This window comes from Gallus gallus, chromosome 11 (genome assembly GCF_016699485.2).
Source record: "Gallus gallus isolate bGalGal1 chromosome 11, bGalGal1.mat.broiler.GRCg7b, whole genome shotgun sequence".
Taxonomy (NCBI): domain Eukaryota; kingdom Metazoa; phylum Chordata; class Aves; order Galliformes; family Phasianidae; genus Gallus; species Gallus gallus.
Genome location: NC_052542.1, coordinates 891,734 through 910,247, shown reverse-complemented (window position 1 = coordinate 910,247; position 18,514 = coordinate 891,734). Strand labels below are relative to the sequence as shown.

Genomic DNA, 18,514 nt, shown 5'->3' with positions numbered 1-18,514 from the left:
GTTCCCGGCGTGCCGCGCGGCGTCGGGCGCCGCGAGGTCTCGCGAGACTCCGCCGTGCGCGCGCGGCTTTCGACGCGACGGTTATCCGAGAGGTCCGTCATGGACGGCAGGGTCGGACTCCGAGCCAGCCGCCGGGCGGCCCCCACCCCGAGAGTCGCCGTCAGGTCGTCTCCGAGGCAGCGGGCTCGGGTAAGGGAGCAGGAGCCCGTCGTGTCTGCTATGGTACGGGAGGGGCTCTTTATTTCCCCCTTTCTGGGCGGTAGTGGGGGGGGGGGTGAGCGGAGGTGAGCTTGTGAGGCCTCGGGGTTGCTGTTTGTGAGAAGAGTTACACCGAACCTCGCCTCGAGAGCGGGGGTTATCTTCAGCTTAAAGCAACGCTAAGCAAAAGCACGCAGTTTCTTCATGGGAATTTGGGAAAGGTGTGCTATGAGCCATGTTTGGCATTTATTTGAAGATAGGTGATGAATGATTTTAATGCTAAAATTCATCTGAGCCATGGGTTGCTGAGCTGTGTGTCTTTGGTGTCTGATCTCAGAGTGGATCTGGCTTAGGGAAGGAGAACAAGGCCGGCAGCAGCACCCCGCTGAGGCACAGACCCAATGCCTTCTCTGAGCTGGACAATGCCACGCCGCGCGTCATGCTGCGAAAGATCATCCAGAACCGTAAGCAGATCCTTGTTCGTTCTTAGCAAAGTGTTGAGTGGAAGTGCAGCAAGTGACAGCTGCACTAGGTTATGCCACGCAGCTTCAAACACCAGGTCTTGCATTCATGAAAACTTGCTGCTCGCCGCGTCAAACCAAAGCTCTGCAGATGGTGGAATGCTGATGGTGCCATTTGGCAGCATTGGTTTGTCAGCCTACGTGCTGCTCTCCTAGGAGGGGAATCCAGATGCTTTGCACTTGGTCTTTGTTTTAACCTGTTCATAAAGGTCATTTTAAGAGCACAGTGTGTTTTTGACACTTTCACAGAATCACAGAATTGTAGGGGTTGGAGGGGACCTCTGGAGTCGCACAGGAATGCATCCAGACAGGTCTTGAATAGAGAAGGAGACTCCTCCACCTCTCTAGGCTGCCAGTTCCAGCGCTCTGTTGCCCTCACAGTAAGGAAGTTCTTCCTTGTGTTAGTTTAGAACTTCCTGTGTTCCAGATTCTGCCCATTGCCCCTTGTTCTCTTGCTTCACGCCACTGAGAAGAGGCTGCCCCCACCGATTTCACACCTGCATTTTGGATATTTATAGTTATGAGACTCCCTCTCAGCCTTCTCTTCTCTAGACTGAAGAGTCCCAGGCTGCATTTTGACACTGTTGCCAGTTTGAGCTGTGGAAACCAGAATGTTTGCTTTTGTTGGCAGAACCACAGGTGTCACCTCTAGCACTTCAGACAGTTCAGTTGGAAGAAACAGAAGATGCTCGACCAGAGCCTCCATCTCAGAGGACTTCTAGCACGTGAGTACTTTTTTTTTTTACACTACCAAATATAGCTGCAGTTTCTTTTCTGCTGGAATCTAGGAGAAGGATTTCTTCTGTTTCAGCACTAAGGTTTGTGTTGTCATGCAGGATTTTCAGAAATAACCTTTCCAGCTTTAAAGGTACTAAAAGTACACTGGGACTGAGGGAGTGGACAGTAGATACCTTTGGTTTGTACTAGTTCTCCTTTTTAAATACAGACTTTTAATAGCGTTTTACAGTGGAAGTGCTTGTTGGGTACAAAAGGTCTCCTGATGGAAGTCTACTTAATTTTCTATCATAGATGCTACAATAGAAGTGGGGTGTAAGGTGTGGGTTACTTGCTCTCCTATAGGGTGGTTTGCAGGTTGGGTTTGCACAAAGCTCATGTGCTTTTTTTGTTCATGTTCAGCTTCCATTTACCGTGTTAATGGGCCTGAGTCTTCCACTGTGAAATCAAGCAAAGCTGCTAGTGGTGGCAGGTATTAATTTGCTCTGACCACTTTATGCATTCATCTGCATTTTTGCTTACTGCAAAATAATGTAACCTGTTATAAATAGTGTGATTTTTATAGCTAAACTTTTGCATTGACAATAAATAACTTAAAATGGGTCCTGTAAAATACTAAGCAAACTTCTATCATTCTGCTTTTTTGATAGAGGAAGTCTGGGTTTGCTGTGAGTGTCGTAACATTTCTTTTTTAAAAATCAAACCAGATGAGAAGCAGCATCTCAGGCCCTTCTTGATTTTGCCTATTGTAGTTCCTGTACATCTTCAAATGTACGTCTCATTAGCCTGTCTTAAAATGTCAGGTGGTTGGATACCTGCGGGCTTACATTCTGTACGTTAACTAGTTGCTGAAGTTGAAATGGTGTAGACTTTTTTTTCCTTCTTCCCAGCCTTCCTGTATGCCACTAGGTGAAGAGAGCTTTGGAATGTTTTGGGAGCCCAAGCTTCTACCTTAGGCTGAAGTTTCTCATGCCTGTCCTTCTGAATAGGCACTTAAGTTTTGTTTCTCTTACCTTGTGAAATTTGTTTGATTGTTGATTAGTTTATTATTTCTGCTACAGAAAGGACAAATAATTTCCATTTAATTTCGAGCAACGTTATAGGGGATGTAATTGAATAATAATGTCCTGTATTGAAGGCCAGATTTTTTTTGATAGGGTGGAACTGCAACTGCCAGACCTTGTTCCTGAGGATGCATCTGTCACTACTTTCCGCATGACTAGGAAGAGAAAGAAACTCAGTATCTCTGAATTTGAGAGAGCAGCAGACAAGCGGCTTCCTCAGAACCAGGGTAAGGATCTGCATTTGTTGTCAAGTGGTCTGCTGCAGTTTAGCACCTAATAACTTCTCAGCTGGGCAGCAATGAGGAAAGCAAAGAAGGGGAAGTTGCCCTTGTCTGGGGAAAAAATGTCTTGGAATTCTATAAAGGAAGTAATATTTTACATTAGAATAGTTTTTTCTCTTAACATAAAGCTTGTGAATACACTTTTATTTTAGTTGCAGTTTAACAGAGACAGAAGGTTAAAACACCTCATCTCAGTTTATATATTCTGTTGGCAGTACCAACTGGAATAGAATTGAAAGGTGGGATTCAGCTCCGACTTACAGATCTCTGAACCTGTGTGCCTGCATGTACACTGGGTAGCTAAATTGCTCTTAAAGTTTAAATGAGATCTACTCACTGGAGTCTAGAGAGTGATTCAGCTTAGCCCAGGGTAGACGTGTATAGTTGGTGAACTGTGTTTGACTGTACTGGGAACCGGAACGCTTGTGTTTGGCTGTCTTAGTCTGGAGCTGAATCCCACGCTGACTCACCTGTGATCAGAAACTTGACTCACTTTTCTTTAGTCTAACGTGGTATGAATGTGTTCATGGTTATAAGACAGGCAGTCCTTTAAAAGTAGAGAGGACGTGCTCTAGTATTTACTAACGTGGGCAAGATCAATGCTTTTGAACTAATGGGTTACCAACTTCTTTTTTTTTAAGCTCATTCAACACTGGACAGCACTTTGGTTCGGTGAGTTTGAAAAAAAAAAAATGCCTTATCTTCTGATTGCCTTGATTCATAACCTCTGTAACTGTGAGCAACATTATAGATAATTGGCTATATGATAAAGAACTGTGCTAGTCATAACACAATCATCTCTCATGTTTTATTACCAGCGTGGAAGTGTTATACCACATGTATTTTTCCAGAATTGTGGCTCTGTACTGCATGCCCCAGCAGGTCTGGCATGCATCGCTATCACTGCTTCTGCCCTTCTGTGCATGTGTCACATCTCCTCTTTTTGCTTCCTTCGGCCATCCCTTTTCTTCACTTTCTTTCTCATAGTAAATCAGTGCATAATATACCTTAGAATATTATCTCTATCTGTTAATTGACTCGTCACATCAGCAATGCAGACTTCAGTCCAGCTTTTCTGGATTTAAAAGGCTTTTTGGCAAGTCAAGAAATTTGTTTCTTCTGTTACACTTGTACTTTGCTGTAGTTAGCAATTGTTCATGCTTCTCATTGCAGTCCTTGCTCGTTGTCTCATGCAAAGTGATTCATAAGGCTGAGTACCACACTTGTTATCTTTTAAATCCTCCTTTATCCTGAATCCCCTCTTTGATTGGGATGCCTAGAAAGAAGAACAAGAGGTAGCTGAGCTGACCAGTCTCATTAAGATACAATATATGTACATTCAGATAATATTTTTTCCCCCATATTTGTTTTATTGCTATCTTTGCTCCTACCTCAAAAAGTCTATGGTGTTGGCAGCTGTAGTTTATTGTCAGTACTTATACTGAGCAGCTTCTTATGCTTGATCACCATCCTTCTAACTCTTCACCGTGATCTAGGGGACACTTTTACTCTCAAACACTTCTTTGCCATTTCATTTCTAATTTTTAAAGATTTCTGAACCTTTTGCCAGTTAGGTTGCTGCAGCCCTCTCTAGGTAGGGGGCTGTAAAACCACCTGTTTCATGTGGTATGTACTCTGATGTCAGATAAGCAAAGGGTCTGATTTCATTTTGTTAAAGTAGACTGGCGTGTAATCTTTGGAGCTCTGTGGGGGGGGGGAAGTTCTTAGCTGAGAGTTTTGTGAAATGTCGTGTTAATAGCCCCCTGTCTGTAATCTGAGAGCAAGTGGGGAGAGTGTAGGTTTGGAAAATGGTTTCTGCCTTTCTCTTTGTACAGATCTCTTCGCATGTCAGTTGGTTCTGTGATGGCACCAGACACTGTTGAAAAAAGAGGCTTACTCCGGAGGCCACAGAATCACAAAGCTATTGACATCGCTGCTTTTGAAGGGGGAGTGGAACAGAACATGCTGCAGATAAAAGGTTTCTTTTGTGTTGATACTTCTGTTTTGGGACAGAGGGCCTTGTATAAGGTGACTTTTAGAAGCAGTTGCTGAAACATGGCCTGTATTTTAGGATTTAAAGGCTACTAATTTGTTCACAGAAATCTGGTGTAATTTGGGAGGCCGGATTTGGAACAAGGCTCTGCACCAGTAGTTGCCTTAATTCTTTGCATTTTCAGTGTCCTCTACCTAGCTTGGTTATATACACCACACAAACTGTATACCGTATGGGATTATGTTCATAACTGCAGGTACTGGGGAGATGGTTTGGCTTGGGCCACTGAAGAGTGGTGATGGAGTTTCACAGTTTGATTTGCTGTGGATGAATCCAATTTGGTTGTATGACTTAGATTTTGAATTATCTAAGTCCTGACAATAAACGTGTGTTCCTATAACTTTCAACCGTTTTTTTTTTTTTTTCACACAAAACTTGTTTTAAAACTTTTTAAACAGCACAAGACTACCTTGTGGATTTGCAAACATCATCTATGACTGGAACAACTACAATAAGAACTGATGCAGAAGTTGTGCTGAATAATACAGAGCTCTTTGTTGAGCCTCAGCTTGGCGAACAGAATCTTCTTGCTGTTGAACCACAGCTATCAGATTCAAAAACTTCAGCACAAAGAAGCAATACTTCATATCCTGCTCATGAGAAAGCAAGGTTGGAGGGCCTGGTATCTCGTGTGAGCACAGATGAGAGAAGGACCCTGAGATTTTCTGAAAAGGACTTAATAACTGATCATGAACATGTTGATGGGATAACTCAGAAAACACCTGCAAAGGAGGGAGAAGACGAGCAAGATCATTCCCAGCAGAATGACCCAATGGAACAGTTCTCTGAGTCAGAAGAAATGGCTGGCAGTGAGTACAACGGGTTGGGAATTGGGGGTTGCAGGTATTATCTGAAATCACGGAGTGACTGGGTTGGAAGGTGTAGTGGAAATGCTAAGTCATGGCTTGAAGCAGTGATTGAGCACCTGATGGGAAGGCAGGGCCAACCCCGGGGAGCTCAGATGCGTGCAGTGTACCTGAATGACTGGGAGGGGTGGAGCCAGGATCCATCTCCTCCCAGGCCTCATTTGAGGATTGGCAGTGGAAGCGAAAGGTATCCTATTAGAGATCTGTGCCCACCTGAGGCCTTTCAAGGGTAAACAGACTTTTTCCTTTGTTTCTGTGACTTCTGCATTTGGGCTTATCCTCACTTGCTGCAGCACAGGACTTTGCTACCTTGCTGTCATTGCTGTGCTTTCCGTTGCATTACAGTATTACAGCTGGGAACACTGGAGGTCACCTGGTGCCACCCCTGCTCCAGCAGGGTCACCCTGAGCTGGTGCCCAGGACCACATCCGGGGAGCTGTTAAAGATCTCTGAAGATGGAGATTACACAACCTCTCTGGGCAGCCTGTGCCAGTGCTCTGTCACATGCACAGTATGGAAGTACTTCCTGATGTGCAGAGGGAACCTTGTGTGTTCCAGTTTGTGCACACTGTTTCTGATCCTGGCACTGGGCACTGATGAACAGTACTTGGCTCTGTCATCTTTGCGCTCTCCCTTCAGTTACTTATAGACATCCATGAGACCCCTTGAACCTTCTCAGGGCTGAGCAGTCTCAGCTCTCTCAGCCTTTCCTCACAGGAAGGATGCTCTGATCCCCTTAATTGTCTTAATGACTTTTAGTTGAACTGTCTCCTGGTTGTGTAAATGGGAGCATATTTTCTTCATTCCGCATAGAGCAAGTTCCAAGGTATGGTTGTAACCTTTACATTTTGTGTTTAATGACCCTGGGACAGCTAGTCAGGACAGGGTCTGCTGTAGTGAATAGCTTAGTGCAGTTCTTCATGGGAAGCAGAAGTTTACATCTAAATACAGACAGCTAATGTTTCTTTTTTCATGTAGGGGTTATTTATTTATGATCCCGTGTTAAAAAGGCCACATGAATAATATTTAAAGAAGGGTTGGTGTACTCTGGACTGCTCAAACCAGGAATGGAGTTCATGCCATGAGAAGCTTAGAAATTAATTAATGCCTGGTGTCCAGGTGGATAATTGCACCATAATCTGCTTCTGGAGATTTTCAGGCAGCAAGTTTGGTGGGAAAAGTTGTTCTGAGAGGACAACAGAAGAGATCAACAGAAAAGGTTAATTGCTCTGAAGAGACCAGTACTATGGACTTCTAGGACAAATGGATTGATAACATGGAAGGAAGTGGGGAGGACATGAAATAGAGGTTTGAATCAAATGACAAGAAAAGGAAGGAGAATGAGAACATGTCTCAAAGGTGCTGGAATTTGTAAGCCATTAACATCAGAAGTTAGTAATGATGTAGTTTTGTTTTACCAAAGGTCGCAAGTGAATGATTCCCAGTACAAAGTGAAAAAAATAGATGCAAAGACTTTTCCAGCTGATTCCCAAGATACTGTGCAAACTCTTAAAATGTTTTGAGCAAAGCAAGAGTACTTTCTTGTGTGTACTCTTCCCTCTGCTTTCTTATTTATCCTGACAGAAAAAAAGTGTAAGAAGATACTGGGGCAGCATTCATGCTCTCCATTTCTAGCTGTTAATGTGTAGAGCTCTTCATTGCCATCCAGAAGATCAGGTAGCTGCTTGGGGTCCCCAGTCATTCTAAAACCTAATGGGACACAATTTCTCTCAAAGATCCTTGTTATTGAAGAACTAAATGTAAGTGATGAAGAAAGAAGAGATGGTTGATACAGTGGATGAAGTAGAACGGGGAGAAACTTCCAGACAGGGCAAGAAGTGCTTTCTCCACTGTGAGGGATTGGGGTATTGTAATCTGACTAGAGGAAAGTGGTTTTAGGTAATGTATGGGAGCTATTAGGTCATGGCCTGAAGCAGTGATGATGGAGCACTTGGTGAAGGGGCATAGCCAGCCCTGGGAGTAAAGGTGGCAGCAATTCATCTGTGCCACTGGAAGGGCTGGGCCATGGCTCCACCCCTCCCTAACCTCCTGTAAGGGCTGGGAGTCACAGTGGGAGCATCTCCACTTGGAGGTCATCTCCTTTGGAGTGTTTGGTGGGCCCTGATGTTCAGAAAGGGGTAAGAATTCTGTCTTTGTTACTGGGTCGTGACCACTACCTTTCTTAGGTTTAAAGCAACTATGTTGACTGCTGCCTATCCTTGCAGGTGGCTTGCAGGGCAAAGTTAAGATACTGTTAACGCAATGCATTATTCAGTTTTTGCAGATAACTTAATTCAAGTCACATCAGAAACACTGTGAGCATTTCCTTTCTAAAAGCATGCTGTGACTCATCTGCTCCCTTGTCACTATTTGCTTTGTTCACAGCAACTGCAAGTGGAATAAACTTTTATATTCTTCTGTAGGTCCGTAGTACTGCTCATCTTCCTGGAGGAAAGATGAATAGCTCCTTCTTGGCAAAGAGTCTGTCCAACTAATCACTTTTTGCTTGTCCACATGTTAACATTTGCTATATTTATTGAAGCTAGTTTAGCCTTTAGCTTTCTTCAGTACCTATCGGCATCTTTCTCTCATTAGGGGCTTCAAGGCTGCCCTGTCTGAAGTAACAATGATTGTCACTAGTAGACTGGGGCTTAATACCACCCTCCCTGTTCCTGGAAGAGGAATTCATGCACACAGTTTGCTTTTACAAGCGCGTTCTCTGCTTTCTCTGAATCCTTTTGCCATAGGAAAAAGTAAACGCTGCGTGTGTGCTGAGGTTGACAGGTAGTACCCATTCATTGCATAAACCTTGGGTAGGTGTAGACACAAATTCCTGTGTTTTGTTGAATTTCATTTTCTAGACTCCAGTTTAGGAGTGTCAGCAAGATTAGTTATCTTTTAATCATGGTAACAGAGAGTTATGTTTTAAGCAGTTCTTTTGGATTGGTTTGTTTAGGTAGCAGCTATTCTCCATTTCTAAATTCGTAATTGCATGAGATTAGCATCCTGTAATCTTGAGTTGGTCTTGGTCCTGTTACAGCTTTGCTTGGGTGCACCACTGAAGTGTGAGTTTCAACAGGATGTGACAGTGGAGAGTGATTAAAGTCATCTCAGAATTATTGCAGTTCTGTGAACAGTAGCTCAAAGCTTGGAGAATGGTCAGAAAAGCAAATAACCTGTAAAAATTACTAGGAGAGGAAAAGATAACGAAGTAGTAAACATTGCTGTGCTGCTATGTAAATGTCACATTCACCTTTACTACTGCGTGTGGTTCTAAGCTCTGCGTTTCAAAACAGGTTTAACAGAGTGCAGAGAAAAGTAATTACCATTCATGATAATCAAATGTGTGGAGCAGTTTCTGTACAGTGAATGAGTAAATGTAAGGACTCCTCAGCTGTGGAAGGACAACTGCTCTCTGAGTGAGACAGGAGAATTTTAAAAGGAAAACCCTTGAGCAGAATGGAGGGGACGATAATAGCCCTCTGAGAAAAGGATTTCCTCCTAACATCTAATCTAAATCTCCCCTCTTCTAGTTTGAAACTGTTCCCCCTTGTCCTACTGCTACCATATATAAAGTCAGTCTCTGTCTTTTTATAAGCTTCCTTTAAGTATTGAAAGGCCACAGGGAGAATCACTGGATGCATTAGGCAGTTTTGATGGTCCCTTGTTCAGTTTCAGGATAACTGGGCATGTGCTTTGCCATTTATACCTGTGATCTGGAAATGGGGAGGAGGGTCTGAGCATAAACTCTAGGTATTGCTAGATTTAAAGAAAAGGAATTGGTCTTTCACACCATCCCCAAAAGTGAAAACAACTCTACAAGATCTACTCTCTTTGTCTTTGCTTACTGAAAAGTAAATTTCCTTCATTGGAATCTGACATGTACCCTGAATGGGTGATAGACTCAGGAAAGATTTTTCATTGTAAATTTCTGGAAGGGAACTGCATTTGCAGTTTATGGCTGTTGATGTGTTTTACTAAAATTCACTTGATAAATATTGTTAAACTGAATGCTGGTAGTTGATTGTATTTTTGGCTGGTGAAACTGATGACAAAATTTCCTATTTTAGCTACAGAGCACCATGCAGATGCTGAATATTCTGAACATTCAGAGAAGAAACTGTCAAGAAAAGCAGTATCACAGCTAACAGCAGCCCAGGATGCTGGAGTTGAAATGGAAATGACCCCTTCAGAAGGAGGAGTAGCAGAAGGCACTGAGCACCAAGACTCTCCCAAAGCTGGTGAGATCAATAGTACTAGTACCTCTCAAGCTACATTATTGGCATCAGTGCTTGGAGAGATGCTTGTTAACTCTCCACATTCTGCAGTCTGGGCTAAATGCTGGGGGGAAAAAAATATAGTCATCTAATCTTGATATTTCATCTGGAAGACTGCAGTACTGATCAAGTAGAAACCAAAATTTTCTTGGCAATAGTGACTGCAAATAATTGCTGAACGCTTCTTTAATTGGCAAAAACTCCCACTAGTAAGTTACAGTCTTTGCCTGACTCAACTTTTATACTCTCTAAATGTTTTGGCAAATCTAGATCTGCTGAGTTAGTTTTCTTAAATTACAAGGGTCTTTAACATACTGCCCAAAGTCTTTGGTTATACTTATTTTGAGGGGAGATCCACCTTTCCTTATACTGCAGAAGCTATGTAGTTCTTTTCATTAAAATAAGTTGATTTAAAAGGAACTCAGATAACAACTTCACTCTACGTTGCCAAGTGCCGTTTTCACCTGACTTGTGCACATGTAGGTGCAGCAAAGGGAAAAGATGAGGATTCATCAGTGCTTTAGCTACCTAGCTTAATGGATTGATGTTCTAATCCTTGAAAGTAGGAATGTAACAGGTGGCAACTTCTTCAGGAATGGAAAGTTGGGTTAGTTTTCTGCAGCTTTGGCTGTGATGCTTGTTACAGTAATGTATTCTTTCTGTTTTGGAAATCTAGAGCTGCAGATGGCTGGAAGTCCTGGTGGGCATTCTCCTGCTTCTTACTCACTAAAGAAATCTGGGGCAAAGCCATTAAAAGAAGCTGTTGAGCAAACAGGTGAAATAGAGCGTGGGACCATCACAGGAGTACTGGATGCTGCTGAAGAGGAGGCTACTGATGATGAAAGTGATATAGAAGACCATGAGAGTGAAGGTAAGGAAGTCTGTAGTAGTAGCAGAAGGCAGTTGAAGGATCCCCTGATATCTGTCAACAGATTGAAGAACAGCAAAGATTAATAACGTGATCAACTACTTAGTCCATAAAATAGTCCAGGTGAAGCTATTGGCTGATACTCCTACTCCTACAGTCTACTATGTCAGTCTGCTCCGTTGCTCCAACAGGTTTTCACAACGTTTGGAAGAACGTAGTTCAGTCAAGGCCACGTTTGAGAATGCCTGTAGTGAATCCCAGTGCTTTCTTGGGATTGGTCTGGAAGTCTTTCAGTGTGTAGTGAATGTATCCTGAACTGAAAAACTTAACTAAGGGCATCCGGAAAGAATCCCGTTGCCAGGATTTTAGGCATTGTGGGGAAATTCAGCTGTGATAAAAAGATGACAATCGATCTCATACATTTTTGCCATAAGAAAAACTGTGAAGCATTCATAGGGTGTCTGCAATAGTGCGTGAAAGGAGTGTGTGAATGCTTATCTGTAAGCTAGCTGTATGAAGACATCTTGTTGAAGAGATCTGTGCTGTGCTGATGGGTTGAACGGTGGAAGTAGTGTCTTCCAGATCTCTTTGGACAAGGAGGGGAAGAAAAGCAGGAATTAAAAACGAGGAATTATGCACTATTGTTGTAAATTCTACCTCAGAAACCTTAGCACAAGTAGTTTCTTCCTCTGCATCCCCCTTCCTGTTCCTGCAGCACATGTCAGGATTTCTTCAGAGGAAGCTAATGTGAGGAACCATAGTGGCTCACTCAGCCCTGCTTTCTGTGAGGGACTCCTGACTTTTTTGTTGCAGAGTTTAAGTCGCACTGGTACCTTGAGACCTCTGGTAGGTGGACGTGTCTGCTGGCACAGGACAGGTGCCTTAGCCTCCTGGGGAGGGTGGTGAAGTACAAACAGTTATCAGATACGCTGTATTCTTGGGCTCTGCTCAGCTTGTGAGGGAAACTGGCAGGCAAGAGGTTCTCTCTGACTGCTCCTAGACAGGAAGCTGCTCAGGATTTCAGTTTAGTTAAGATTTTCTTTTCTGCTCTCATTGTTACGAACTGAAGGGAGTTAAGATTGAAATTAGAGGACGCAGATTAGACTTGGATGAAACTGAAGAGATGGTGCACAGGCAAAGAAAAGGCAAGGTACTGTCTGCATCCCGAGCCTTAGCTGGGGGGAATTTCTGAAACTGTGGATGTGGGAGATGCTCATAGACGCACCTTTATCTTATGACTTTCTTGCTCTACGCATCCCTCCACTCAGGAGAATTTGATACTGATTTAACAGGGTGGCAGTGAAGTGGTTTTTGCACTTTGAAGTTCTCTGGTAGAAGGGGCTGCAACTTCTTGGCAGTCTAAGTCAATGGAACCATCAGCCCCAGTGTGTGTTCTAGGCCCTGCCCAGCCTGCAGGTCCCACACAGCCTACTGAGCGGGAGCTGGCAGTGGGGAAACCACCAGCGTGTGAGGCAGGAGATGGAGCAGGTAGAACTGCAGCAGCCAGTGGCCAGGCTGGTTCCATGGAGCCAAAGCCTGAGTGCAGGCAGTGTGGCCCCAGACCTGATTTGTGGAAAGCTGGCTGGACTTCTGTCTGCTGCTACAGTGGTGCTTGCTGCAGGGACTCAGAAAATAGATTTCAGTTTCTCAGGTAGCTGGTCCCTTTTTGTTTTTTTTTTTCCTTTAGAAATTTCCATGAAGACACCCATGTTTGTCCATGCTGCAGCCTACAGACCACATCCTGTGCTATCACCTCCACATCCTGTAAAATCTGCTTCTCCTGAGTAAGTATAAGCAGCCTTCAGCAGTGGTTTGATAGAAGAGTGTCTGGGAAGCACAAGTGGCAAGAGCAGAGAGCTCAGGGTGCTGCTTTGTGTTAGCTATCTAACGTGTGTTGTTTGGGTTTTGTATGTGTTGCTCTGAGGTACAAGTCTTTTCTGTTGTTTCTTATTTGTCTACTGAGTGAATCTGGGGACTTTGCTTCCCCTTTCTGTGTTGCAGTTTTTTCACTTTAGATAAGAAAACAGTAGTAGTTTCATTTGGGACTTAAAAAATTTGCCTAAGGGAGGAGGAATGCAAAGGGCTAAACAAAACATTTCTAATAATGTACAAGTTTTTCTGAACATGTTTTTCATGGAAGGTGACTGTGTCAAAGGAGGGACTCCTGTTAAGTATTGTCAACTGCCAGGAATGGTGGGCTGTATCTGACAGGCCAGGCTCTCCTGTCTGCAGATATGGAGGTGGTCTACGGATACCTCAAACTTTGTCCACTCCTGGAAAGTGAAAGCTACAGAGAGCTGTAGCACAGATGCATTTATATATTAGAGTGAACTGTAGCTTGCTGCCATTTGCTGTGCTAGCACCCTTATCTCAGAAAACTTGAGCCTGAATCACTTCTCCCAAGGCTGCAATGCCACATGGATGGTTTGCAAAATCTGTACTTCATGGGCATGAGAGATTTCAGCAGTTAAGAGGGAGAAAGAATTAAGGGCTTGTGGTAGTTCTTAACATCTTCAAATTCAGCATAAGGCTTGCCTGAACTTGGTTCTCTGGCTGTGCCTACTGCCTGTGTTCGTTCACTTGATGATGTGTGAATTTTCACTCTCTCTCTAAGGTTGCCCCCGCAGCCAGTGCGGGCCAAGCCAGTTCCAAAGAGCTCAGGAGCAGCACAGAGGAAAACACGTGAGCCTGAAATAGCAAGCAGTCTGATAAAGCAGATATTTAGCCATTATGTGAAAACGCCAGTGACCAGAGATGCCTATAAAATTGTTGAAAAATGGTAAGCAGCAGCAAACTGCTCCTCCTCCTACTCTTCTTCTCGTTGTTTTTTTTTTTTTTTCCCTCCTGTAATTGCAAATTCTTCCAGAGACCTGCTGACAAGTTGACAGCTCTCCCTCAGCCCTTAACTACTCAGCTGGTGTGAAATCTGCAGGAGGTGTGATGAAAATGAGAACAGAAGTGTGCTAGGTGCTTTTGGCTGTTGCATGGCTATCAGTGAACAATGTTGCCTTGCAGCAACTTCTGACATTTGTCCCAGCTGGGACCAACTGCACCATGCAGTGGTCTCGAGCTAAAAGCACACTGATATCACTGGCACTCTGAGCAGCTTGGCTCTGGAGAATGGGCACTGTGTCAGGCTGAGCAAGCTGAAGCTGTTCCAGCTGCACACTATTACAGCTCCAGTGTTTCTCAGCTTTTGTAATCTATAACTTAGCTTCCTGAGTACAATTTGGGAATTGTTCCAACACTGTACACCATAAGAGCCTAATAAATCCATGTTCAAGATGAGACTATCAGTTAACTCCTGTTCTTGCATGTGTGGGAGTTCTGGGAAGGATTCTGCTTGTCAAATATGCAGGTGTTTCACAGCTATCTTGGCAAATCCATAGTTATTGGGTGATGGTCCAGAAGGCCCAGGCTGAGATGCAGTACTTCATTCCCAGGGCTGCTGTGTTTCTTCTCCCACATATTTCCCTGGCAGGCTGTGACCTGCACAGAGAGCAGCTGCAATACAACTTGCCCCACAGAAGTGGGTGAGCATTTGGTGTTAGTATACCCTGCAGCCTGATTTTATTTCCTTCTTCAATTCTCCTTCAGCTCTGAGAGATACTTCAAGCAGATTAGCAGTGATCTGGAAGCTTACAGCCAGCATGCAGGGAGGAAGACAGTGGAGATGGCTGATGTGGAACTCCTCATGAGAAGGTAAAGGAAAGGTGTTATTAACCTGTTTTGGTGGTCTGTGTTGCACTGATAGCCCGTTAAGACTGTCGTTGCCTGGGTAGGCACACTAGCAGTGTTTCCACTCTAAGTGTGGTAACTTGTGACTTGCTCTGTGTGATGCAGCTTGGCCTTTTGTCCCAAAAAGTCATTTATGGATTTGAATTTCTATACTCCAGGGCCAGCATGGTAGAGGGCAGGAAGAAGTACTGAGGGTTGGGAGTAAAGGAGGAGTCTGAGAAACAGGTAGCATGAGGAGGGGAATGTGTGCAGGGGTGAAGTATATAGGGCTGGGACATGAAAGGCATGGATAGAAAATGCAGGTGAGTAACAGTAAGTGCAAGACTAGGCTGTTTGCATCCCTGAGCCCTTGCAACTGAAATAGGGACTGCAAACGCTCACACTGCTGTCCTCCAAACAAAATCCGACCCTATAATAGAGTTCAAACTGACAGTTCCTTGCCAAAGCAGGAAAAAGACTCTCTGGCCTGACTTCTCCTGACAACAGTGTTCTTGCTGCTGCAAGACCCCACAAAGGGCCTGCATCCTGCATGGGACATTCTGAGAGCCTTTTCAGTGCAGCTCTTCCCTTGGGGCTCCCTCAGCTCCCCCATCTTATGACTGGACTTACGTTGTCCTGAAACCAAAATACAAGGACTTATTTTGTCCTGCAACCAAAATACAATATATAGAGCCCTCTATAAAATGGAGGCCTGAAGCATTTCCCACTCCTCGTTTGAAGTCATGGAAGTTGTTTCTTTCAGATGTTACGTTAAAGTTATTTGAGGGATTAAAGTGGTTTTGTGTGGGCTTGAGTGCCAGGAGCTGGTGCTGCTGCTGCTTAAAAATAATAATCTCTTGGTGTCAGAGAATTCGTTTTCCCACCTGACAGCTATGTGTTGAAATGAATAGAACAGGCCAAGAAGCATGATGGCTTAGTTGACCAGGTTTGAGAATTCTGTATGCTTGTTCTACCTTTTTCCCATTGTCTTTGTGCCTTTCCACTGCCTCCTAAAGAGATCAGGAATTGTTACCAGTTGATGAATAAGAACAGTATTTCTGCTCTTTCTGCAAAGAAAGCATGGATAAAGGCTGCTGTTTTCTTTCTGTGAGACTGGGAGATGGTGATTTATTTTTTTTCAGGCCAGTCAGCTAAATGGTGTTACTGGAAAACAACACTGTCTACACAGCTCTAAAATGCCAACCACCTCTGAGTTGTGAATGGCATGTAAAAAAAAAAAAAAAAGTCTGCTGGACAATGGGATGTTTGCTTCCATTGCATCATTCTGTGCATGTCCTTAAATGGTAAAACTTATCCCATGTCACGTGGCCTGTGAATTTAAAAAGGAAGGAACTACTTTGGTATAGCTCAGTGTGCTGACTTTCACTGTGGAAAGCACGTACCTCTGTGGGGGAGCTGCACCATATATGGGACCAAACACATCATATGGGAAAGTTGTGTGCAAATAAAGAGAGATGACTTTTCTATTGCAAACAGCCACAACCTGTGTGTTTCAGGTGTTAAATTCAAAAATGCCACTGCAAGAGAACTTCAAAGACTTTGATATCAAGTTTATTGGAAACTCTTTCCACTAACTGTTCTGTTTCTTCTCTGCTCTCTTTTTTGAACAAAGGCAAGGGCTGGTGACAGACAAGATGCCATTGCACGTGCTGGTGGAGCGTCACCTCCCTCTGGAGTACAGGAAGCTGCTGATTCCCATTGCTGTGAGTGGGAATAAAGTGATTCCCTGCAAGTGAACATGCCCCTCTGGCAGTGGGCATGTCCTAGGGGTGGAAACATAGCTAACTTCTGCAAGCAGACCATTGGTTGTTCCATGTGATGGTTTTCCACATGTAACTACTGGGGCAATACGCAGTCAGCACAGGCTTGAATTGATTCAGGTTGTGCTGTGGCTATTGTGCCAGCCTGCTGGATCTCACCATCAATTACTATATGTTATTTTTGTATCTTAACTTTTGAATACTTTTTACAGCTCAGTAAAATAAAATGTGATGTGTATTCTGCATGATACGAATGCTGCTTATTTGGTGAGCTGAGAGGTTACACATACGTCTGCTGCATTTTCAGAATGTTCCTAATAGGCACTTGTGCTGATGCTCTTAATGCAGACCTTTTGCTTGCTCACATGAGCAGTTATGGACTGCCTTCTAAGAAGATGATGATCCTTGTTACAGCTGTCTATTTTTCCTGGAGCAGGGACTTGGAAGCTTGGGATCTTGTCCTGCTTTGCAAGTCTGTTCTACAATGTCAAGAGTAGCTCATAGTTTATTTGTGGCAACAGCTGATGGGGAGTTAACAAACAGTAACTGAAGACCATCTGAGAGGTTATATTTCTTCGCTCAGATGTGGCAAATTGACTTAATTGTGTATATTTGGTTTATGTGGCAAAGTTTTGGTAACACAGGCACTGGTAGGGGTACCCTTGTGCTAGACAGAGCCAGTTCTGGCCAGTTATTAAATGGAACCACCACTGGCCAAATCGGAGCTCTTCTGCAATGCACCTCAGTGCTAACATAAGAAATGGTAAAAAGTGCTGCACAGCAGATGTGTGAGGGAGTAATGAGGAAAATGTGAGGGAGACAATCCTGCAGACCCCAAGGCCAGCGTGGAAGGAGGGCAGAAGATGCTCCAGGAGCAGAGTAGAAGTTCCCTACAGCCCAGGAGAGGTTCATGGTAGAGCAGGCTGTTCCCCTGCAGCCTGAGGGCACTGCATGGAGCACAATACCACTGGGCAGCGCGGGGAGGAAGGAGCAGCAGAGATGAAATGCTAGGGGCTGATGGCAGCCTGTGTTCCCCACCTTCCTGTGCTGTATGGAGTGGGAAGGGCGTAGAAGAGTTTGGGAATGAAGGAGCCACTTAGGGCTTTGGAAGAAGAGGAGAATCGGGGAAAGGTGTATTTTAGTTTTGTCTCTTTCTCACTTTGCTTCTCAAGTAATTGTCAATAATTTAATCTTCCCCAAGTCTAGGCTGTTTTGCCCCCAGTGGTAAGTCGTATGTGATCTTCCTGTTATCTTGACCCTGGTCTTGTCCTTTCAAAGAGGAGGAGTAAGGTGATGGCTGGCTGAGATACAGCTAATAAGAAGACACCATGCTTTATGTTTGGGCCCTCCCTTTGTTTCTTAAACACGTGCTCAGAGCTGAGGGCTGCATTTCTGCAGGTGTTTCCCGATGCCAACCATGGTGCCAAAGAAACCCATGTGTTCTTCAGGTAAGGGAGATGATAAGTGAAATCCTTGTATGTGGTTTTACCACTTACAGTGAGCCTAAGCTGCACCAGGAACAAGGTCAGGGCATGTCAGAGGATTTGTAAGGTGCAAAGAATGATGGCTTTCTAAAACAATTGACAAGCTGGGAAAGAATGACACAATTTTCAGAGGAACAGACATCAAACTTACCCTTGGATGTCATTCATCTGTAATGCTGTTCTGTGTTTTCCAGTCTGACATACTAGCACGCTTCCTTTTTACTTAGCTAGTCTGCAGTTCCCAAGGTAAGGCAATTAAAGTGCTTATTTTCAGGGGAAGAAAAAATCTGTTCCATCCTCCTCCACCACCTCTGATTTTCAGCTGCTGTCTTAAATTTGAAAAACTGGAGCTTTTAAATAGAGTAATTTGACTAAAAAAAAAAAGTCTTTAAAGTGATTAATTAGTTTGTGAAGAAGGGATGGCTCAGAGCTGCTGCTTTGCAGTCCCCTTGAGTTAGACTGGGGCTGAACAGGGCTGGTGCTTCCAGCTGGGGTCAGCCACAGCTCAGCCAAACTAAAGAAGGAAACTGCAGACTAAAGGAGTGGAGTAACTGCTTTATCTTTTTTCTCCTTTGCATTTTAGAAATGTTCTAAAGCTACAAAATACAGTTTTCTGCATTCTTGGATCTGTGAGGAAGAGTTCCTTACTGAAAAGCGCAGTGTAGCTTC

General features: G+C 43.9%; 1 protein-coding gene across 2 annotated transcripts; it reads left to right on the top strand.

Annotated features, from left to right (window-relative positions):
* The first annotated feature begins 64 nt into the window (after positions 1-64).
* On the top strand, positions 65-16,606 carry CENPT (centromere protein T). Of its 2 annotated transcripts, none has more exons than XM_015279124.4 (13): positions 65-189; positions 536-662; positions 1,351-1,444; positions 2,612-2,745; positions 3,441-3,471; positions 4,635-4,777; positions 5,251-5,661; positions 9,789-9,959; positions 10,672-10,866; positions 12,551-12,647; positions 13,478-13,642; positions 14,461-14,565; positions 16,214-16,606. In XM_015279124.4, the coding sequence occupies exons 1-13, from the start codon at positions 100-102 to the stop codon at positions 16,335-16,337; spliced, it is 1,887 nt and encodes a 628-aa protein (XP_015134610.2). In that variant the 5' UTR covers positions 65-99; the 3' UTR covers positions 16,338-16,606. The 2 variants fall into 2 exon arrangements, with proteins under 2 accessions (XP_015134610.2, NP_001263242.2); NM_001276313.2 differs by having other exon boundaries at positions 65-222.
* The last annotated feature ends 1,908 nt before the right edge of the window (positions 16,607-18,514 follow it).